The sequence below is a fragment of the Chinchilla lanigera genome, unplaced genomic scaffold (assembly GCF_000276665.1).
Source record: "Chinchilla lanigera isolate Chin_1 unplaced genomic scaffold, ChiLan1.0 scaffold00074, whole genome shotgun sequence".
Lineage (NCBI taxonomy): Eukaryota > Metazoa > Chordata > Mammalia > Rodentia > Chinchillidae > Chinchilla > Chinchilla lanigera.
The window spans coordinates 11,743,433-11,767,230 of record NW_004955475.1 but is presented as its reverse complement, the minus strand read 5'-3'; the positions used below and the strand labels follow the sequence as shown (position 1 = coordinate 11,767,230).

General features: G+C 42.6%; 1 protein-coding gene and 1 long non-coding RNA gene across 2 annotated transcripts in view; one reads left to right on the top strand and one right to left on the bottom strand.

The window, feature by feature from the left end:
• The window catches only part of Hdac8 (histone deacetylase 8), a 264,383-nt gene extending 245,654 nt beyond the window's left edge, over positions 1 to 18,729 (top strand). The window contains exon 11 of the mRNA XM_005401688.2: positions 18,192 to 18,729. Within this exon, the coding sequence (XP_005401745.1) occupies positions 18,192 to 18,214 (23 nt within the window). The 3' untranslated portion in view covers positions 18,215 to 18,729. The remainder of the gene's footprint in view (positions 1 to 18,191) is intronic.
• The window catches only part of LOC106146352, a 163,559-nt gene that overhangs the window by 116,888 nt on the left and 22,873 nt on the right, over positions 1 to 23,798 (bottom strand). Inside the window, exon 2 of the long non-coding RNA XR_001230753.1 lies at positions 14,184 to 14,303. This is a non-coding gene — a long non-coding RNA (uncharacterized LOC106146352). The remainder of the gene's footprint in view (positions 1 to 14,183; positions 14,304 to 23,798) is intronic.

Sequence of the window (23,798 nt, the reverse complement as noted above, 5' to 3'; positions counted from 1 at the left end):
GGTGCTGTGCTGCTGAGCTAAATCCTCAGCCCCTTGAGCTCACTCTTTAGCTCAAGCTGGCCTCAAACAACAATCCTCCTGCCTCAGCCTCCTGAGTGCTGGGATTACAGGCATGGCCACCATGCCTGGCTTTCATTTTTCTTCCTCTACAAATACCTTTAAATTCTCTTCATTCCTGATGGGTGTTTCACTGAATATAGAATTTTGGATTGACAGTTCTTTTCTTTCAGCATGTAAAAAATATTATACCACCTCTTTCTAGCCTTCTGGTCACCATGGTTATTGATGAAAATTTCACTATCATTTAAACTATCAATTGATCAATTACCTTATAGGTAAAATTTTATTTCTTTTTTTTGCCAATTTCCATACTTTTTCTTTTCCTTCATTTTTCAGAAATTTGATTATGGTGTGCCTTAGCATGGATTCCTTTGGGTTTATCCTTTGGATTTTAGTAAGCTTTTTAAATCTGTAGGTTTACATCTTTTCCAAACTTGAGAACTATTTGGCAATTATTTCTTCAAATACTTTGTCAGTCCCATCTTCTTTCTCCTCTCCCTTTCAGAGTTTGATGACGTGTTAGGTCTTTTATCCTAGTCTCATGTGTTCCTTAAATCTCTGCTTAGTTATTCAGTCTGTTTTCTGTCATTTGCTCAAATTGGACAATTTCTGTTGTTCTATCTTCCACTTTATTGATTCTTCCCCTACCCCTGCCATTCTGCTATTGAACCAATCTGTTGAGTTCTTTATTTCAAGTATTATATCTTCTAGTTTTAGAATTTCTTTTTAGTTTTTCCTTATTTGTTCCATCTCTTTGCCAAGACTTACTTTTTCAAAAATTTATTTCAAGCATGTTCATAATTTTTCACTGAAGTATTTTTTTTGTACAAGGAATCGAACTCATGTCCTTGCACTTGCCAGGCAGGATCTGTGCCACTGAGCTACATCCCTAGCTCCTCATTGAAGTATTCATAAGAATACTTCAATTGGCTTCCTTAAATGCTCTCTCAGATACTTCCAACATCTATGTCATCTCTATGTTGTCATTTGTTGATTTTTTCCCTTATTCAAATCGAGTTTCCTATTCTTGGTATGAAGAGTGATTTTCTTTTGTATTCTGAACATTTAGATATGGTATTATGAAACTCTAGATCTTATTTAAATCTTCTGTTTTAGCATGCTTCCTCTGATACTGTGCTGGCAGGGGAGAGTACTACTACCCCATTACCTCAAGGTGAAAGTAAAAGTATGAGTTTCTACTTTTAAAGATTTTTGAAATTTTAGTAGATTGCCAGGTGGGGCAGAAAAATGACAAGCTGTTCTTTCATTTCTAAAAGTTTATTTTTGATTTATATGTGTTTCAATAATATTTGTGTTAATGAGGAGCTTTTCAGGGGTCCCTCAGAATAATAAAACATATACCATAATTCAAAATATGCTCAGCAACAAAAACGCACATTCTGAATCATCACTCAAAGATAAATATTGAAGTACCACTGAAATGCTTGTTTTTAAGTCCAGGTTCCTAAAAACATTAAATTAAAAAATCCAGATTCCCTACTCAGCCACTTTTAACACCCTTGGAGGGGAGAAAAGCAGTACCTCATTACTACTGAGAATGAGCAGAAATTCAGGCTCCCCCTTACTAACCTTCCACTAATACTGCCTTGGCTAAGAGCAGGAGTGGCACCTTTTTACTGCTCCCATGTGGCCTCTACTGACTCAGAAGGTGGGGGACCCCCTTGCTATCAAGCAGGGATGGAAATTCCCGGCTTTCTACTCTGCCTTCTCTGACACCACTCATGTAAGGTAGAAGGAGCACCTGGTTACTGCTGGGATAATTTTCTGTTTTAATTTTTCACTCATTCAACAAATATCTATTTGGTGTTAATCTGTGCCAGGAACTGTTCTAGGCACAGAATTAGATATGACAGATAAAGGCTTTGCCCATCGTAGAGCTTGTGTTCTACTGTGACAGATCAATAAGCAAATAAATATTTAGTTTGATTACTGATTAAATTGGGGATATTATTTTAAATCAAGTTGTCAAGAAAGGCCTCACTGAAGGGATGATATTTGGGAATAGAGCTTAATAAAGTGAGTAAAGGAGTTTTACAAATACTTAGGTGAAGAACATTCTAGATGAAGGGAACAGTAGGATCAAATAACATAAGGCAGAAATTTAGTGTATTTACTGTATGTGTTTTAATAGTGGAAAGAAAGATAACTAGCACATCAAACTCTTTGATTTCACTGATATTATTGCTTAAGAAGAAGCTAAGCTTTTTTTTTTTTTTTCCAAAAAAGGAATCTCTATAAAAGGTTTCCAGGAGCTGGAAATATAGCTCAGTGGCATAGCACTTACCTAGCATGTATAAAAGCCCCTGGGCTCACTCCCCAACACTCTCCCCCCAAAAAAGTTTCCACATAATTAAGAAATAAATCTGTCTCTGAAGTGGATATTATTAGTCCATTTAATAGACAAGGGAACTTTAGCTTAAGGAAGTTAATTACCTTGTACAGGGTCACACAGCAGATAAGTGGGAGAGGTAGGAATCCCCATGAGAGCTGAAGATCATACTCAAAGCTTAGAAGAGGAAATAAAGAATCTTCCTTCTGCCTGGTGGAGCTGCTGATGGTTGCATACAATAAACCAAGAAATGTGGAAAAGCAGTTGGAGGGCTCTAATGTAAAGCATTTTTGTTTGTTTGTTTGTTTGCCCAGAGTACAAGCCTAAAGCAACTGTATTGCTCATTCCCCCTCAGCTTTTAGGACTGAAATAATCAAGGGGCAAAAGGATGGTTGGAAATTATTAGAGAAAAATGCACCTCTCGGGGTTCTGGAATGTCTAACTGTTGACAACTTTCTCAGTCTGCCCGGAGGCCCTTTAACCAACTGAGTTTCAGGTACTGTCTGGAACACAACTGCCAAATCCAGAAGCACTGAGGGTCATTTGATGTCAGAATAAGCAAGTCCAGCTCCCTTTCTTCACTACCGAGGGGCACCTGCTGCAGGATTCTCACCACAGAGTTCTGGAGGATGCTCTGCAGACTTCCCATCCCACGGGCTCCTCTGCTGTACCTGACCAGGGACATCCCCAAGCCATGGTCAGGCCACCAAGGAGCCCACAGTCTTTTGAGAAAAGGAAGCATCTTTATAGGCTCCTGGTTTACCCACATCCTTCTGCCTCTTTGCAGCTCCAAGCATATCTGGGAGGGAGATTTCATAAAGATTTCTAAATTGAGTTAGAATTTCAAGTCTATTGTGACATGCAAATTAGTCTTGCTTGCCCGTTGGCAGCAATGCAGCTGAAGTGCCTAGAGACGGGCCATAAAATGAAAATATCAAAGTGATTAAATGTGCCCGAAGAGCATAATTGAGTGCATGAATAAAAGAAAATAAAACAAATTGATTTTCTCCAGTGCCAGAAAAACAGAATAATTGAGAACAAAATAATAGACTCTGAAGTAATCAAAGTGAGGAATGCACCATAGTGACATAGAAACAACCAGTTGTGGGAGAGATTTATTGTGTTTCTGTTATCATTTTTACAACTTTAATTTCATTAGCTAATAAATACAAATCAATTGAAAAATCATTCAACCAGAGAGGAGGCAGTCCCAAGCCAAGATTTTTATTCACATCTCTAAAACAGGCTGAGGCACTGCTCCTTAATCTACTTTCATAGGTGCACATTTCCCTGTGAGCTGCAAAAAACTAGTCCTGAGAAGCCTCCGCTCTGGAAGCAGTGATGTTCTGCCAGTTAACCTTCCACATATACATTCAACTTTCAAAAGGGACATTTTTATACTCCTCCAAGATTTCTAACACAGAAGTGTCTGAGTGAAAGCATTCTGGTTTACAAAGATGATATTTTTATGGCACTAACCAGCACCCATAGTCTTAATAAGTGAAGTCCTTCTGGATTCATTTGGGGGTAGTGATGGTAGCAAAAGCTGTGGCAGAACCACAGCACTTCTCCCCTTCTCACAGCACTACTGCGCATCTGTGGTTCACTGCTTCTACTGCTCCACACATACAGACATATGTCTAATACTCCTGTGTACACACAGACATGCACGCACACACACACAAAGTGCACTGAAGTCTAATCTAAAACCTGGAGGGCTAAGCAAGAGTATGACACCCCTTTGGCTTCCAGCCTGGTATATGACTACCATGCTGGGGAAGATGAGGCAAGTGTTACATTTTGGGTCTATCTAAATGTCCCTCAGAGCCTCCTGTGCTCATAGGTGGGGCTTTTGGGAGTGACCAGATCATGGGTAGGTGATGCTGGATTGGTCCACTGATTAGTTTAACATAGTTCTGGGTGTGGTGATTGATTTAATGAAGAGGGAAGACCCACCCTGAGTATGGGTGGTAACAACCAATAGGCTTGCAGCCTGGATGGAATAAAAAAGAAGGAAGGCTGCTGCTTCCTGCCTGCCATGCCATGAATTGTTTCTCCTCTTCCATGCTGCCCTGCCTTAGAGCCAGCTGACTGTGGACTGAAAGCTCTATGTTTCAGTTACTTTTCTCATTGGTGAGACAAAATACCTAACACCCCACAAGTGAAGGGGGAAAATGGTTACTTTGCTCACAGTTTGTAGAGATTTTATTCCATAATCACCTGGCTCAGGCAGGGTGGCATGGCAGACAGGCATCACAGAGGAGAAATGGTTCATGGTGGGTGGAAGGTAGCAAAGCAAGCAAGGGATGAACATAACCTTTTCTATCCCTTATATCTTTTCCAGGATACTTAAAGTAGCACTCACACCCTTAATCCTAGTGCCCTTGATCCTAGCATTGCATCATAAATCAATCCCAGGGTCACACACTCTAGATGCAGCCACCTCTAGAAAAGGCCCACCTATGACCACATGAGGCTTTGGGGGGTGTCTTGGTTACTTTTCTCTCATTACTGAGAAAAAATACCTGATGCCCAGAATTAAGGAAGGAAAGGTTTATTTAGCTTATAGTTTGTGGAGGTTTCAGTCTATAATTAGCTGGCTCTAAGGCAGGGTTGCAGGGTAGCATGGCACAGGGGCAATACTTAAAGGCAGCAGAAGATAGCAAAAGCGGGGGCTGGGGATTTAGCTCAGCGGCACAGTGCCTGCCTGGCACGTGCAAGGTCGTGAGTTCAATTCCCGGTATGGCGGGGGGGCGGGGGACAAAAACAAAAAAAGAAGATAGCAAAAGCAGCAAGACCAAAAAAGGGAGGAACAAGCCTCTTTTCCTCCCTTCTATTGTAAGCAGGCTACCCCCACCCAGTGGGTGTGTAGCACTCACATAATCTCCATGCCCTCCTCTTACACAGGCTCAGGATGAATACAAAGTAAGGACCGTGCCCCCTGCTCAGGAACATATTTAACCTTCTAAACTTCTCAAAGTGACACAATAAACAACATCCTGGAGTAAGGGCATGTCCTTTTCACCCCAGGATGTAGAACTGCTGAGTCACTTAGCCAAGCCTCTAGACTCAAGTGGACACAATGCATCAATCATAACAATCCACCCCTAGTCAACTTGGCAATCAGGCACATTTCTTTAAACCAGTTTCCAGATATAAAGACATTATTCTTACCATTTCTCAACTTGAACATTATAACACAGGTCTAACAATCCTTAAGAACCAGTATTAAGTCTGTCAACATAATATATTAGAAATATAACATTTCACCCCCCCCCAAAGACTCATGCACATCCCTTTATGTAAAGGCATTTAATCCATCTGCAAGAGTTGCCAAACTCCTAACAGTTTCAGCATTGCTGAAGAGTCCAAATCCCAAGTCTCTTCCGAGATTTAAGGCAAACTCTCAGCTGCAAGCCCCCATACAAATGAAAAGTTAAACACTTCCAACATTCAATAGCACAAAATAAACATTACCATTCCAAAAGTTACAAACAGAAGGATACAAAGCATTGGGACCAAAGCAAGTCCAACATCCAGCAGGGCTAACATTAAGTCCTGTAATTCCATGTCCAGCAGCTAAAGCACTCTGTGGAACATTGTGCACTCCAAAGGACTTGCATGACTCCACCCCTATGGCACTTCTGATGGTCACAGCTCCCACGCCTTCTCTCTTAGGCCTGCTTTGCTCCCTCCTCGTGGCTTTCCTTAGACAATCCACGTTCCTGGGTTTTCAAATTTCTGGGTTCTCCAATGCACCTTTCACTTCACACTCACAGCTTCACATGCTGCCCTCTCAGGGGCACACTGCCTGGCCTCCCAGGCCTTTTGAAATCTAGGTGGAAGCCTTTTTAACCTCACAACTCTTGCACTCTGCATGCACCTAAAACCAGTGCCACATGTATAATGCCAAGGTCTGCTGCCACCTGGAGCACTAGCCAAGCTTTTCTCTCTCTTGGTCATAGGGGTGGACTGCCTGGATCACTGGGCACTCTGAACCTGATTCTGAGGAACAAATTCTCTATGCTGCTGCAATTCTGAAACCTGGTGTGGCCGCTGCTGCCATTCAGGAACATGGCACTCTGCAGCTTTCTTCTCAAAGCAGTCTTTCATCTTTGCAGGTTTGAGGCTACAAAGGTTTGAGACTTGTTGCTCCTAGTGATGCCCTCAGACCATCTTTTATGTTCTCCTGTCCCTTCTCAGCAATCAAGACCTCCTCAGCTCTATCTTTGCAATCCACAGCTTTATCGGAGCTTCCTTTCTGGCCAAACTCACATTTTAAATCATCCTGCTGGGCTCTTTGCTCTTCATTCTCAACATAAATCTGGCTAAAAGCCCCCCAACAATAGCCATGCCACTGCCCCAACATTCGACTGTCTTGAAATTTCTTCTGCCAGATTAATTAGTCTACCGCCCTTAATCTCAGTCTTAGGGAAAGACTTTGGACAGGAGCAAAATGCAGACAAACTTTCTGCCAAGCCATAACACACACTGTCTGGACTCTAATAACCAATGCAGTCCTTCTTCCCAGCAGAAACCTCCCAAGCCTGGTCTTTACTGGCAGGATTTCTATCAGCCTTGTGGTCTTCTGAGCTCTAACCAGAATCTCCCATACTGAACAGCTGAAGGTGTTTCAGCTCTACTTTTTCAGGTGACATCTCTGAACCTTTCCAAACACTTCCCACAAGCCATTTCCAAAGGCTCCTGAACCACATGGTCAGGTATAGTCACAGCAACTGCCCTTCCTCTGGTACCAAATTCTGTCTTGCTTACTTTTCTCTCATTGCTGAGACAACATACCTGACACCCAGAATTAAGGAAGGAAAGGTTTATTTAGCTTACAGTTCATGGTGGTTTCAGTCTATAATCAGCTGGCTCCAACGCAGGGTGGCATGACACAGAGCAATGCTTCAAGATGGCACAAAACAGCAAAAGCCACAAGAATAAACAGGGGTGGGAGGGACAAGCCTCTCTTCCTCCCTTATATTGTAGGCAGGCTCCCCCACCCATGGGGCATGTAGCACTCACATTATCTCCACGCCCTCCTCCTGCACAGGCTCAGGGTGATACAGAGTAAGGACCCGGTCCCCTGCTCAGTCACTCATTTAACCTTCTAAACTTCTCAAGTTGACACAATGAACAGCATCCCAGAGCGGTAAGGGCGTGTCCTTTTCACCCCAGGATGCAGAACTGCTGAGTCACTTAGCCAAGCCTCTGGACTCCTCAAGTTGACACAATGTATCAACCATAACAGGGGGGCATCTAGACCCAAGCCATAACACTTTACAAACTGTGAGCCGAAATAAACCTTTCCTCCTTTACTTTGGGTATTGGGCACTTTGTCTCAGCCATGAGGAAGTAACTAAGACAGGAAGGGAGCTAGGATGGGACAGACATCTCATGTTAACTGTGATGATAGAGCACTGGCAACACCAAGCCATGCTGGAACCAGGTGCTGAAAGATTACAGAGCAAGTATGAGATTGCTGCAAAACTATTTTTATGGCTCCTCCAAGAAAGGAATCCCCCCACCCAACTCCTCAGCTGTTCACTACTGTGCTCAGTAGCCCTTCCCTTCAAGATCCACAGTCAGGGCTGATGTAACCTGAATTGTGAGTTTTCCTTCCACAGGCCTCTGAGCTACTCTTTCAGATGCTTATGACATACCCTACCTTCAGGGGTCCACAGTTAGCAGCCATACCTTTGGCTCTAGTAAAGGTCTTTGAGACCATTGGGACTGTAAACTTGGGTGTGCACAAGGAGTTAGCAGTGCTGAGACTGGCACTATTTGCTGGCTCCATCAGGACAGCATGGTTAATAGACTGTGCCTGCCAGGCAATTTATTCTGGAGAATTTCTCTTCCAGAAAGCACCTAGATGCTGAAGGAGTCTCTCTGACATTCTGATGACACCCAAGGCCCAATCATGATGTGCCTTGAGGTAAAATAGCAGATGAACACATTTTGCCCTTTTGTACAAAAGAGCAAGAGCTTGTCTTCAGTTCAAGCCAAAAAAATCCCAGCTTCCATTTCCCACTGGTGTTTGGGTGGAGCAAATGGCTTTCAAAACTCTAAAGTATTATACAGATGTAAGGCTGTATTATTCTTCCTGCCACTGCTATTCCCATTATCCTGGATTTCCCAGCCCAGAATTTTTGTCTGAAAAAGAAATGTAGAGAAGGCACATTGAGCAAAGAACCTGGGAACCATGACTCCAAAACCACCTGGAAGGCATCACCCAGCCCAGCAGATAGACAACTGCCGAGAAGCCCAGCTTCACAAGCTGTGTGGCAGGCATGCAGCCCACTCCTGTGATGTCACCTCTGCAGTTACTTGTGCCCATCCCTCCACATAGAGCCAACAGATTTAGGCACAGAAGGGGAGAAAAAATGAATCATAGGCTATTTTAGAAACTGCTTCAATTCTGTTTGAGCCTACAATAGTCCCTTGCAAGCTAAGACCAGAGAACCCTCACCATCAGGGTAATATCCTTTAAATGCTGATATCCTGTAAATGCCAGAAGCCTAGTGGGACTAATCCACAAGCCTAGGTTCTAATTCAGGTCAGAAGCAGACAAGTAGTAATTGGTTGTTCTATGTAATTGTCACTGAAAGGCTTTTTGATGACAAGAAGGATCGACATTCCGAGACAAGCAATGCAGTTGACAATTAAGAGCTAAAAATTAAATCAGCCATCCACATCAGCACATGCCCAGGACTTCATAGAAATCCTTCTTACTGCCATTTCTCTCAGGTGAAAAGGAAAATCCTCAAACCTGGCCATGATAAAAGCAGCAACTGGAAAGCTTACTCTACCCCAGGTCATACCACCCTTCTCCTCCCTACAATTCCAGCCTTCTCCCCCTCCCTGATCTTCATCCTGGGTTCTGGCCACTAAAACCCTGCAGTTGCCTTTATCCTGCTCTGTCCCTGCTACTGGGGACATTTTTTTTAAAATATGGAACCCTTCACAAATTTGCATGTCATCCTTGAACAGGGACCATGCCAATCATCTCTGTATCGTTCCAATTTTAGTGTATGTGCTGCCGAAGCAAGCACATCACCAGGAACATTTTCCCCTTTTGCCCTTCAAGATGCACCTGTTCTGTGAAGCCTTTCATCCCCTCTCTTCTTCTGCCCTCAGCACACTGTACATATGGGTGTTCCATTACCCTAGTGCTGTGCATGATGATATATTTGATTCTAAATATGCCTTCTTCACTGGACTGAGAGCTCCTTGAGGGCAAGAACTGTGTCTTGTTCTCCTCTGTGACCTCAGCACCCATCACGGGGATTAGGCCATGTGGAGACTAGTAAAGGCTTGTGCAGTACCTGGACAGAGAAGTGGACCCAACTAAGCAGAGGGCTGTGCCCACCGTGTTAAGACTGTCAGATGCTGGAAGTCTGGGCACCAGCTACCCAAAAGCCATCCCTATAATGATTTTTCTCAAAATGTGCTCCATGTTCCTCTATAGGAGAGACAATATGAAATGGCACAAAGATATTTTTAATTTTAAATAAAATTTAATAGTCATTTATTTAAACGTATGTTTTAAAATGTAACAAACACATCAAATCTTTTTTATTTGTATTTGTATTACTGTTTAGGGTAGATGAGACTAAAATAGATATTAAAGTTTTAAAAGTGAATGGATATTGTAATCCCAGCCCTTGAGAGGCTGAGGCAGGAGGATCACCACAAGTTTGAGGCCAGCCTAGGCCACATAATGAACTCAAGTCCAGCCCACACTACATAACAAGACCCTATCTCAAAAAAAAAAAAGTGAGCCAGGGATATAGCTCAGCAGGTACGAGCACCTGCCTGGCAAGTGCGAGGTCCTGAGTTTGATTCCTGATACCAAAAAAAAGTGAATGGATACACACAGAAATATTTTAGGTGACTAATGACGTGAACGTTAAATAGATACGACAATATTCCTAAAAGGACTCTTCATGTGGCAGTAGTTGTGAAAGTATTTTTCACAGTCTTATATTCAATTTTCTGTTCTTTTGTGATGCCACTCAGCCTCCAAGTGTTCTGGGTTCACTCTAACATTCCTCCAACTTGCTATGACTCCATCTGCTGAACTCATTTGCCACCTGTCCTGGTAGCATTGATTCTCCATTTATTAGCATGCATTTACTCACCTCAGCCACTCTTGTAAGGTCCTTAAGAGCAATGACTAAGCTTCAATTGAACCCAGGAAGACTGAACTACATCCCTAACCCCCTTTTAAAATTTTATCTTGAGATAGAGTTTCACTAAGTTGTCCACACTGGCCTCAAACTTGTGATCCTCCTGCCTCGGCCTCCCAAGTAGCTAGGATTACAAATGTGCACCACTACACCTGGCTAAGAGCAATGACCAAGCTATGGGCCTCTGTGGGTTGAATAGGAAAGTGCATGATCAGCTGCTCCATATGTAGCACTACAGATGTTTGGTCTTTTGATGAACAGGTACTGAGCACCTGCTCCATGCCAGGCACTATTGAGGGTGCTAGCAATGGAGTACTGAACAAGATAGGCATACAGCTTATACAGACAGACAGCACACTAATAAAGAAACACAATATGTTTTCAGAGTGCTAAGTGCATTGTTGAAAATAAAACAGGACTAAGTGGCAGAAAAGAAAGTGACATGGGCTGGCTACTCAGCCTGGGTGGTCATAAGGCCTCTCAGAGAGTACTTGAGTAGAGATCTTTCAACTCAAAGTAGCAGAGGTGTTGAGATGCGTCAGAAATAAGAGCTAAGGACAGGGCTTCTCAGGCAGAAGGAACAGTAAGTGCAAAGAAGGAGAAAGCCCTGAGAGGGTAAAGGGGTTCGTGTTCACACCACACCAAGAAGATCTATGTAGCTAGAACCAGGTGACCAGGGAGGGCATGGGTAGGAGATAACATACAAGATACCGGGTCCTGCAGGTAAGTCACTTGGATGTTATTCTAGGTGTGACTGAAGGCCATTAAAGGGTTTTTGACATATGAGTAATATGGTCTGATGTGATGCTTTTACTGCTCTATGCAGAGTAGGTCGTAGGGGACAAGGATGGAACCAGGGAGACCAGTTTTGAGACTACTAGAGTCATCTATGCAAAAAGCAATAGTGATTTGTAATACTGATGGCAGTGAAGGGTGGAGGAACACGGGTGGATTTGGTAGAATACACAGGCCTTGCTCAGGGATTGAAGAGGACAGCTGTAAACAAAGGAAGAAAGACGGATGACCCCTAGTCAGTGTCATGAAGAAAGACAAAAGGCACAAGGAGGCTGTTCTATATCTGCATTGTCCAGTAGAGCCACCCCTAGCCACAGGTGGCTATTTAAATTCAGTTCTTCCTTTGCACTAACCATATTCAAGTACTTAATAGCCACCTGTGAGTACAGGCTACCATATTGGGCAGTATAGATATATAGAATATTTCCATCATGGGGCTGGGGATTTAGCTCAGCAGCACAGCACCTGCCTGGCAAATGCAAGGTCATGAGTTTGATTCCTGGTACCAGAAGAAAAACAAAACAAAATGAAAAACAGAATATTTCCATAATCCCAGAAAGTTCTATTGGATAACACTATGCTACATTAAAAAGACTAATAAGAGAGTAAAAAGATGAGCCATAAACTTGGAAAAATATTTGCAAAACTTGTATCCAGTAAAGGATCGTATGTCGACATCCACAAAATACAAAGAACTATTACAACAACAATAAGAAAACAAGCAACCCAATGTAGAAGTGGGAAGCCAGGCATGGGGGTATGAGCCTGTAACCCAGTACTCAGAAGGCCAAAGTAGGATGACCCAGAGGGGGGATCACAAGATTGAGGACGGTCTAGGCAACATACTGGGACCTAGTCTCAATTTTTTTAGAAGAGCTGGGGATATAGTTCACTGGTACAGCGTGTGCCTAACATGTGAGAGGCCCTAGGTTCAATCCCCAGTACTGAAAGGTGCAAAAGATATGAACAGGCAGTTCACTGAAGAAGATATACAGATGGTAAGAAAGTATATGGGAAGATGTTCAACATCATGTGTCACTATGGAATTGCAAACGAAAACAGAGATACCACTACATACCTATGAGAATGGCTGAAGTCCAAGACACTGAAAACACCAAGTGCTGGAAATGACGTGGAGCAAGAGAAACTCTCATCCATTGCTGGTTGGAATGCAAAATAACACAGCCACTTGGAAAGACAGTCTGGCACTTTATGCCAAAGTTAACCAGTCTTACTATGTGATCCAGCAATTGCTGTCCTTGTACTTACCTGAATAAATTGAAAACTCATGTCCATACAAGAAACTGATATTTGTGACCGCTTTATTTATAATTTCCAAAACTTGGAAGCAACCAAGACAACCTTCATCAGGCCAATGGATAAACTATGATACATCCAGACAATGGAATATTATTCAGTGGTAGAAAGAAACAAACTATCAAACCACAAAAAATGTGAAAGAATCTTAAATGTATATTGCTGAGTAAAAGAAGACATTCTGAAAAGGCTACATGCTGTATGACTCCAATATGACATTGTGAAAAAGGCAAAACTATAGATACAGTAAAAAGAAATGAGTGAATACCAATCTTGGGTAGGAAGGGAAGGATGAATCGGGAGCTCAGGATTTTTAGGGCAAGGATATTATTCTGTATAATATGGTAATAGCATATACATAACATTATACACTTTTTAAAATTCATAGAACTGTATAACACTAAGCGTGAACCCTAATATAAACTGTGGATTTTAGTTAGCAATAATATATCAGTATTAATTCATCAGCTGTAACAAATGTAATGTACTAATCCAAATGTTAATAATAAGAGCAACTGCCTACAGGAGCGGGAGGAAGGGAATATGTGAGTGTTCTCTGTACTTTCTGCTCAGGTTTTCTGTAAACCTAAAAATGCTCAAAAAATAATTAAAGAAGGAATAGAGTGTTCACCAGCACCTAGAAAAGTACCTAGCACAGAGTAGACAATGTTTGTTGAATAAATGGATAGACAAATGCATTAATCAGTCAATAAATAAATAGAAAGCAGGCCCCTGAGTCAACCAGTACAGTCACAGTCCAGTACTCATTCTTAGACATTAGAGGTAGGATAACAAGGTAATGTATTGTCCAAACCAAGACATTTGAGAATGAAATGGAGTGCCACAGATGTAAATCAAGACCATTCCCGAAATAACCAGAAACTTCAAGCTGGGGGCCCACGAGCCACATCGTGCCTCCAAAATTGTTTTGTTTGGCCATTCATATTGATTCTCCACAGTCTTCTTTTCATTTTTTTTTCAGTGCCAGGAATGGAACCCAGGGCCTCACACATGCCAGGCAAGCACTCCACTGCAGAACTACATCCCCAGCCCTCCACAGTATACATAATTTAAAAATTTCAGTCATTTGCCCAAATTTAATACTGTGGAAATGTTACATTAAAATATGTTATCTCTGACTTCTCTTGGAAAATGGAAAGCTCTGGTCACTCTCGGCTGGCATGGCTGCACAGTAGTGAATGACTAGAGCTGAATACCAGCTGCTGGCTTTGCAAGTGTGTGCCTTCCTGCTTGCCTCAGACTCCACCACTCCCCTTTGTCCATCTTACTAAAGGCCAAGTGTGAGTTTCCATTCACTATCCCACTTACACTGTTTGGGTTTTGTTTTCTCTTGTAATAGAGTTGAGCAGAAAGGAAAGTATTTCTTATACTCATTGTGATTCAAAGTAGGAAAATGGAAAAAGCAGCAAGAGGACTCCAGATGTCTTGCCCCAATCTGCTTTACTCACGTCCAGTATAGTCTTGGTCTCTCTGTGCACTGAGGTTCTCCCTTCTGATCTGTCTCCCCAGGATCCAGCCTGTGTTGGCCATTAGAATTTTTCTTTGGCTGCTACCCACTGCTGGAAAACCTGGATGCGAGGGGGAAATAATGGGCATCATTTAAAATTACATTTTTATTATTACCCAAATTCAACATTGCTCATCACCAGCTTTTGGTGAAAATTACTTCTGTTGCGTTTCTTAATTACCTCCAAATGTAACTGGAGAGCAAGTCAAGGCAACAAAATACAGCACCCAGCTCTCCTCTCTATGAACACGGGCCATTGGAGTGTTGTGACATGTTTTGTCCACCTATGCGTTCACTCATTCCCAAGCTCTGACTGTGCTTCCAGATGGGGGGACCTTCACTTAAGAACAAGGATCCCCCACAGTTGTCCTCCATTGAGAATGCATGGACAGAAACACATGAATGGGGCCTGTCTGAGCTAAGGAGTTGGACTTCATTCATAGGCAGTCAGGAGCGTCTAAGTTTTTGGACCAGGAGAAGTATATAATCACAGTTAGCAATTGTCGGGGGACAACTCCAAAAGCAGAAGCACCAGTCAGGCATATGTTGGAGTGACCAGAATAACAAGAGATATGACTTCTGGTGGAGACAGATTTGAAAGAACATGTTGAAATTAGGCTTGCAATGCATCAGACATGGAGAGGCATGAATCAAGAAATGAAAAATCAAAGATGATCCAGAAATTCTGAGTTTAAGAGTTTAAAACACCAAAGACATGATCCAAAAAAGAAAGAAAATTGTTAAATTGAATCTCATCAAAATTAACTTTTGCTTTGCAAATGAAAAAGAACGTATGTACTGAGATAAAATATTTGCAAATCATATATCCAACAACAGATCTGTATCTCAAACATATAAAGAACTCTCCAAATTCATCAGTAAAATACATGGGCAAACACTGGGCTTCTATCTCAGTATTAGTGCACTTACCTGGTACGCCTTAGGCCCTGGATTTGATCCCCAGCACTATAAAAAACAAATTGTGGGGTCAGGTATAGCGGTCTATGCCTATAATCCCAACACTTTTGGACGTTAAAGCAAGAGGATCACAAGTTTGAGCCTAGGGTGGGAAAATTAGTGACCCTGTCTCAAAATTTTAAAATTAAAATAAAGACCTGGGGGATATAGCTTAATGTGAAGGTCTGGGTTCAATCCCCAGTACTACCAAAAGGGAGAAAAGGGCAAAAGACAGAAGGAGAATATAGAGACAGCAAATAAAAACATGAAAAGATGTTCTACCTCATTAGTCATTAAGAGAAAGCAAGTTAAGATCACAATGAGATACAGCTATCTACCTGTCAGAATAGCCACATAAAAATAACACCAAATGTTGGTATGGATATCAAGAAGGTAGATCCCTCATATATTTCTGGTAAGAATGTAAAATGGCACACAGCCACTCTGGAAGATATTTGGACAGCTTCTTGTAAAACTGAAGATATAGCTGCCGTGCTGCCTAGCAGTTCCACCCCTGAGCATTTATTCCCCCCCCCCAAATGAAGACTGTGTTCACACAAAAGTCTGTACATGAGTGTTCATAGCAGCTTTGTTCATACCAGCCAAAAGCTGGGAACAGCTCACATTTCCTTCAGTGGCCAAATGGTTACATCCATACCACAGACTATTACTATATCCATACCACAGACTACTATTACATCCATACCACATCCATACCACAAGCTATTACTGCTCAGAAATAAGAAGCAACACACTTCATGCACACCACGGTTTGGATGGATCTTTAGGGCAATACACTGAGTGAAAAATGCCAATCACAAAAGTTCACATACTATATGATTCTGTGTATATATAACATTCTCAAAATGACAAAATTTTAGAAATGGAAAACAGAGTAATGCTTGTCAGGGGTTAGTGATGGTGAGGGAGGAAAGATAGGAAGGATTCTAAATGGGTAGCAAGAAGGAGATCTTTGTAGTGATGGGACAGTTCTGTATCTTGGCTTTGGTGGAACTTATGCAAATCTACACTTATGATCGAACTGCATAGAACTACACACCCATGAGTGCATTTAAACTACTGAAATCTGAATAATGTCTGTGACTTATACCGATGTTAATTTCCTGGTTTTGATACTGAAAAATGATCATGTAAGATGTTAATATTTTGAGAAAATCCAATGAAGGTCACACAGGACCTCTTGGCACAATTTTTATGGCAACTGTCTGTGAATCCATAAGTATTTAAAAATTAAAAGTTAAGTACAAAAAAAGGAATAAACTATTGATACATGCAAAACATTGCATGAACCTCAGAAGCATTATGCTGAGTAAAAGAAGCCAGTCTTAAATAGTTACATACTGTTTGATTCTATTTGTATGACTTTATCAAAAAAGGCAACACTACAGTGATGGGGAATAGATCTGTAGTTGACAGGTGGCAGGAAAGGTAGGATGATGTAATCGCAAAGGATAACACAAGAGAGTGTTGATGGGTTATAAGAACTGTTCTGCATCATGAACTTGTACATAACGTTTTAAAAATCTCAGATGTGTACATACAAAAAAGCCAATTTTATTGTAGGTTAATTTAAAAATTGAAGTGGCAGAGGACTGGGAGTATAACTCAGTGGTAGAGCGTTGGTCTAACCTGTGAATGAGGCCCTCAGTTCAATCCTCAGTACTACAAAAAATAAAATAAAATTTTTCTAAAAATTAGATAGGCAAGTGATTCATTTCTGAATTGTTTCTTCTTTCATTCATACATTGGCTCAGCCATTTACTGAGCACCAACTATATGTAAGGCACTGTACTAGATTTTGGATATTGTTGTTGTTACTTTTCTCTCATTGCTGAGACAAAATACCCAATGCCCAAAATTAAAGAGGGAAAGGTTTATTTAGCTCACAGTTTGTGGAAGTTTTAGTCCATAATCAGCTGGCCCTACAGCACTATGGCATGGCACAAGGGCGACACTTCAAGACTGGGGAAGACAGCAATGCAACAAGAGCAAAAAGGAGGAGCAGCAGGGAGCAAGCCTCTTACCCTCCCTTATATTGTATGCAGGCTACCTGCCCCAGGGAGGGTATAGCACTCACACCCATAATCCCACATTGGACCATGGATCAACCAAAAACTCTAGAAGCCCATCCCATGGCTGCATGAGGCTTTGGGGGGACATTTGGCACAAACCATAACAGAGATCAACCAAAAGTAAAACAGTCCAGGTCTCTGCCCTCATGGAACATTTTTTCTGCTTCAGAGAAGTGGTCAATAGGGTTTGGAGCCCATTGTTTCTACTTAAGGGGTTAGAGCATGCAGAAGATTGCCAAGGGACCAAGTTAATATGGTTGTTATTCCCAGAGCCCAGTCCTGTAGGATCACAAATGATCACTTTTCTGAAAAGGATCTTAAGCCTGAGGGTAAGGGAAGGTCCCCTTTCTATACTTCACAGGTTCTGACAAGGGAACCTGCTAAAACAAGGAAGAAGGAGAAAGAAAGGTTGTTGTGGAAGGAGATTTGATACAGTTAATTCTGAAGTCTGAAAAATGTTACCTAAATGCCTGTGTGTGTGTGTTCCTGTTGGAGGAAGGGCTGAAACTGGCCATTTTTTTAGCTTATGACTCTATAGATTAGTGATTGAGCTGGGCTCAGCTGGATGGTTCTTCTGGTTTTGACTGGATCCACCCAGCATCTACATTCAGCTGGCTGTCAAAAACACCAATCATAAACGTTTATATACTATATAAGCCTTACTCATAGGTCTAGTACTTGGCTGGTGGTTGCTGGAGTGACAGGAGTAACTGGACTGTTTGTCTCTCATCATCCAGCAGGCCAGCCTGCACTGGTTCACAAGTTGAAATCACAGGGTTCTCAAAAGCAGGAAGAGGACCAGTCACAAAACCCAAGTGCTCTTTTTCTTCTTCACAGCTTTATTGAATATATATATATATATATCCTGAATTTGAAATTTTTTTCTCTTCTGTTTGCAGGGAATATGAAGCATGTGGTCTAGTTGACAAAAAGAGATCAGGTTTCCAGAGCTGACCAGCAGTGCCTGTAATGAAGACATCGTGTTTATGCAAGCAGTTTGTGGAATCTGTGACTGCAGGGGAAATTTGGACAAAATTACTTCCTGAAAATTTCCAAGGGGCACCAAGTAGCAGCTGGCCTCCTGGGTTGAGGAGGCAGGCATCTCAAAGTCCTCAACTAGGCCTAGGGGAAGAGGGAGATATCCAACATTTAAAGTTTTTATTTTTTAAAAACACACAAATACAGTTTTTAATCTTTGAAAATTATTTTTAAGCATACTTGGGTGGGAGGTATTCTTATTTTCTTAAAAGAGACAGGTCAGAAGCTGGAGGAGCGCATGGAGTTGTGGATACCAGAGGGTTTGGGCCTCAGGGCAATACAGGTGGAGCCCTGGGGAAGAGGCACCAATCAGAAGGCTGGGAAGTGGGGGGAAATTCAATGGTATTGTTTTAGGACTATGTATCTATTTTGATTTTTAATAAAATTTTCAAAAACCTGCCTCTTTGTCCCATTGGCCTCATTGTAAACTGCCGCTGACAGCACACACAGTTCTGAACTTTTCCTATCATAGAACTTATCAAAAAATAAACCTGCTGCTTCTGTGCTCTGCTCTGGCCCAGCCTGGCAGGCTCACCTTGATCCTGGACCCCATAGGGAAACTAGTGTGTCTCTACCCCAAGTCTTGTGAACAGAAGGCAAGCTCTGTCCTGCGCTAGAGCCAATCCATAAGACAGGAGTTTTGGGGGATTCCAGTACTGGAACCATGGAAAAGGTCTTGCTGGCACCTGGGGCAGGAGCTGCCCCTCCCTGGGAAGGATTTAGAGATGAGGACAGGGCATGTCAGATCTTCCTAATCAAGTGTAAACAGTACATGTGATGAGAAGGGAACAGTCTGTAACGCACTGGCTTGACTATAACCTCGGGGGGGGGGGGCAAAATGGAAGTGGGGAATAATGAGAGAGATGAGGAAGACCAAGGGATAACCATAGATCATGATTTTATAATTTGATTTACCAAGTATTTATGAAGCTCTCTCAACTACTGGGATGGACCAGGAAAAGAGAAAAAGACACAATCCCATCCTAGCCATTTAGGAATTGCCAGATAAGGCAAGGGAGAAGGAACAGAAGCAGATCTCAGCTTGTTTCAAGCTCTTTCCAAAACACTCTTGGATCTGGGGAGCACTGGAAAGGGAGCAACTCGCTCTGCTAGATAGGCCCCCTGGAGCATTGCTAAGGGGGTGATATTTGAGCCAGGCCCTAGAGGGTGAGCTGTATTTCTCCAGGCCCCTAAGTTGGGGAAGGGCATTCCATAGAAGGGTGTGGAAAAAGTCTTGAATGTGTCCTGGAATGGAATAGCCAAGCTTTTATTAAACTGGGTAGGGCGCCTTGTGAGCTAGGAATACCAGTCACTTCAAATGCCCACTATTCTAATTATACACTCTCAGCCTTAAGGGAAGTTGACTTAACCCCTCCTCCAAAAGGGGATTTTAAAGAAGAGTGGGGATGTGCTCAGTAGCTAGTGCAGGTGTGGGAAAGGCCAGAGAAGCCACAAGTGGGAGCTCTTGAATTTCCAGCCTACCAGAGACCATCGCCCAGATTTGCCCCATCAAAGGCTTGCTCAGCCTGGTTTCAGCTCTCCTACCCCAGTCTTCTGGACCACCCCCAGAGTGGTCACCAAAATCCCTGCCTCAGCCCTAAGAGGCAGACAACTGGTAAAGAGCAATGACTACCTGGTGCCCCCTTGTTCCTCTCGGAACGGATCTGGGCAGGGACGTGCCACCCAGTGGAGGAGAGTGACAGAAGATGCTAAGGCAGCAGGGGAGCTCTTTGCCATGGGGCACCAAATCTGCCTACTCCTGACTAGGCCAGCACTGCCTGTCTGAGCCTTTACTCTGGCCTCAGCTCTCGCCCAAGAACCAGAGCAAGCTGTTAACAAGACCTACTGCTGGTTCTCAGAGCTAGGCCTGCTCCTCCTCAGAGAAGGAGCCGTTTCAATGGCCTTCGGGATTCCTTCGCATTTCATTCTTGTAGAAAATTACTAGGCTGCAGGTGTAGCTTAGTGGTAGAGCATCTGCATTGCAGACACAGGGGCCTGGGATCAATTTCTAGCACTGCAAAAAAAGGAAAGGAAGGAAAGAAGCAGCTGGTTGAAAGAAATCCCATATAGATAAAAGTTAGAAGCCATTTTAGCTACTTAAAAATAAAAATTAAATACCCCTAAGGTAAGCATGGCATCTACAAACCAGAAAGACAGATTAAGATTTGGTCTGCCCAAAATTATCATAAATGCACAGGGAAAGGAAATATACCAAAATATTAACTGGGGTGGGCTTCTGTGGAGGAGGAAGATACGTTTTCTTTTTCTTCTTTCTGTTTTTCAGTATTTTCCAATATTTCTCTAGTAAACACATTTTACTTTTATATCAGAAAAAAGGACAGGGTATACAGCTCAGTGGTAGAGCGCTTGCCGATCATTTGTGAGGCCCTGTGTTTATTCTCAGCACCACAAAAAAATAAATAAAATACATTAAGTAACAAAGTAATAAATAAACTTTTTTTAAAAATTGGTCTGCAGATCTCCACAGAACAAAGTCATTTCAAGATACCCATGGAGGAAGATTGTGTCCAGGCCCTAGGGCTGTTCTAATTGCCCCAGGAACTCTGAGACCTGGTCAGCTTGGAGTCCTCATAATTTATAAATCAGTGAACTGGATACCTCACTAAACTAGTGATGGCTTTTTGTATGAACTGGCTTGAGAGCAAGGTAAGTTTGACTGGAGTGTGAGCCTGCCATACCCTCAGGAAACAGCTGCCTATCCACGTGCCCACACCCACACTCACCCCTTATGACTGCAAAGCACCAGCCCCATGACTTAAACACAATGGCAAGACAAACAGTGGGATGCGCCCATCTTACAGATCATTTTCACTCATGCTGTGTCACTAGCTACTGGGTAGATATTATATTACCCCACTTGAGAGATGAGGAAACTGAGGCCACAAACTTGCCCAGTTGTGAGTAAAAAAGCCAGGAAGCAAACCTAGCCAGAACTTTGAGTCACCTTACTTTTTCCACTGCCCCACACTAGTGCCCCTTTTATTTTTAAACTGTGAATTTGGAGTAAACAACTCTCTTACTGCTTCCAAAGTCCAAGCGGGACCAAGCCACATGCTGCTCTCAGGCCCTCAACCTATAATGACAACACTAATTAACTGTGTGCTTTCCAGCAAGTTGCTTGGCCTTCCTGGGTCTATTTCCTTGCACATAAAATGGGGCAAAGAATTTCTGCACCTCGTGGGCTACTGTGAATGACTGATGACTTACCAAAGATGTAAGCAATCTGAAAAGAGTCTCACATCTTGTGCACAGCAGAGCCTGCCATGAAAAGTCTTATCTCCAAGAGGCACTCGGCACTTCCAGGAAGCCTGCAGGCCTCCCGAGTCTCTGAGGCACTCGCAAGGGCCAGGGAGACCCAGAAAATACTGTACTTTACACTGCTCTGCCCTTGAGGGCTAAGGAAATAACCATCTTAAAAAGAATATGCACGTTAGATATGCATGTATTTGCATAAAACGTCTTCGGAAAAATACAAGTGAGCAACTGAGACACTTCGGTTGCCTCCAGCAGGAGAACCAGGTGGCCAGTGGCAAGGGAGTAAGGGAGACTTGCACTCTGTGCTTTTCTGTACCTTTTCATTTTTGGACCATGTGAATGTATTACCTGGTCCCTAAAAAAGCAAATAAGGTAAAAAAAAATAATTAAAGCCAATGGAAAAGTCCCAGGCCAGTTTACCTTTAGAGAGGGTAAATCTGCCTCTGCTACATTCATTGTGAGCTGTCACCAAGTATGGTTTCCATTCTGTACTTAAGAGTCTAAGGTAGAAGGCTTCATCATTAGATCAAATGCTGTCATCCAACAAAAAAAGAAGAGAAGGACAAGGAAGAAGAAACAAAAGCAGAAAGAAAGAAAACAACCATCTAGACCATGTCAGTGTTGACATATCTAAGCCGCCACCAAAAGTTCCTGAAACAGCCCTCTTCCTCCTCTCTCCTTCCTCTTCTTTTCCTTCCCCCTTCTTCTTCCTCTTCTCTACCTCCTTCTCCTCCTCCTTTTCTTTTTCTTCATTTCCTCTTCTTCCTCCTCCTTCTTCTTTAAACCCAAAACCTTCGCATGGAGTGGCATCTCCAGCCCATATTTTATTTTTTGTTTTGAGGCAGTGTCTTGAACTTGCAGTCCTCCTGCCTCAGCCTCCCAAAGTGCTGGGGTTACAGGAAATTTGCCAAGGGCAAGTCCCCCTACATCCTGCCCAGTGCTGAGCCAAAACTAACCAATAGAGCCTTGGCATGCAAAATACACACTTCCACTCAGACCGCCTGGGTTTAAGTCCGCTCTCTATCAGTCACTAGTTGTGCCACCTCGACCAGGCCAAGCAACTCGCTCTCTCTAAGCTTTAATCACATCTGTCAAATGAGGATACTACCTGGCAAGGGACCACAGAGAAGATGAAGAAATGCATGTAGTGAAAGGCATGTAGAGATCAATGCAGATGCTGTTCCTGCCCTTACTATGAGCCCCCTTCTGGATAGGGAAACATCCTGAGAATCCCAGGCTTCAGAAATTAGGGAAATGAGAAGCAAATATATGTCACTGTACATTTGTTCTTTTTTCTGAGGCAAGGCACCAGATTTTCCACACTTGAAAGGGGTTGGTAATGACAAAAAAAAGATAAGCTCTCCAGGTTCAGAGGAAAGGACAGACATAAAAACAGAGCCTTATACAACAGGGACCCCTTCCCTCAGGCCTGTGCACCTGCTGGGGCTCCTGCTTGCAATGCCCAGGTCTTCCTCAGGCTGGCTCCTTCTTGTGTAGTTTTTAGCCTGAAGGTTACCACCTCAAGCAAATACCTTGGCCAGCCACCCTTCCTTCTCTAGTCCAAAATACCATTTATCATTATCTTGTTTATTATTTATATTCACAAGCATGCACGTGCATGTGCACACACACACACACACACATCCCGTAGGAACTTCCACAGCTGTATCTCAGTACCTGGCATAGTACCACACATCTATGGAATGGTGAAACTGTGCAATAAAGCAAAGTTGTTTTCTGGGTGCTATGGGACATATAGGAGGGATGAGAAATTGTGAAGGCTGCAAGCAGGCAATGACACTGAGCTGAGTCTCAGGCCAGGCATGGAGGAAGGGAGGGTATTCTAGGCAAACGGACAGTGGTAAATGAAGGCTAGAAGGCACAGGAAACAGGGAAACTACAAGCAGTTCCATGTTGCTAGAACACAGACTATTGTATAATAACAAAGAAAACAAACTGCAAACACAAAAAAAGATTTTTAAAGACAATGAGGGAAATTTGGACATGGACTAGATCATGACTGTTAAGAAATTACCAAAACTAGAAACCTTTCAAATGCTCCCTACTCATCAAGTAGCTATCATCTCTCTTCCCTCTTTTTCTCTACCTTCAAATAAATGTCTTCTCTTAGTTTTTAAAAGAAAGAGGAAGAAAGAAAGAAAGAGAGAGAGAGAAAGGAAGGAAAGAAGGAA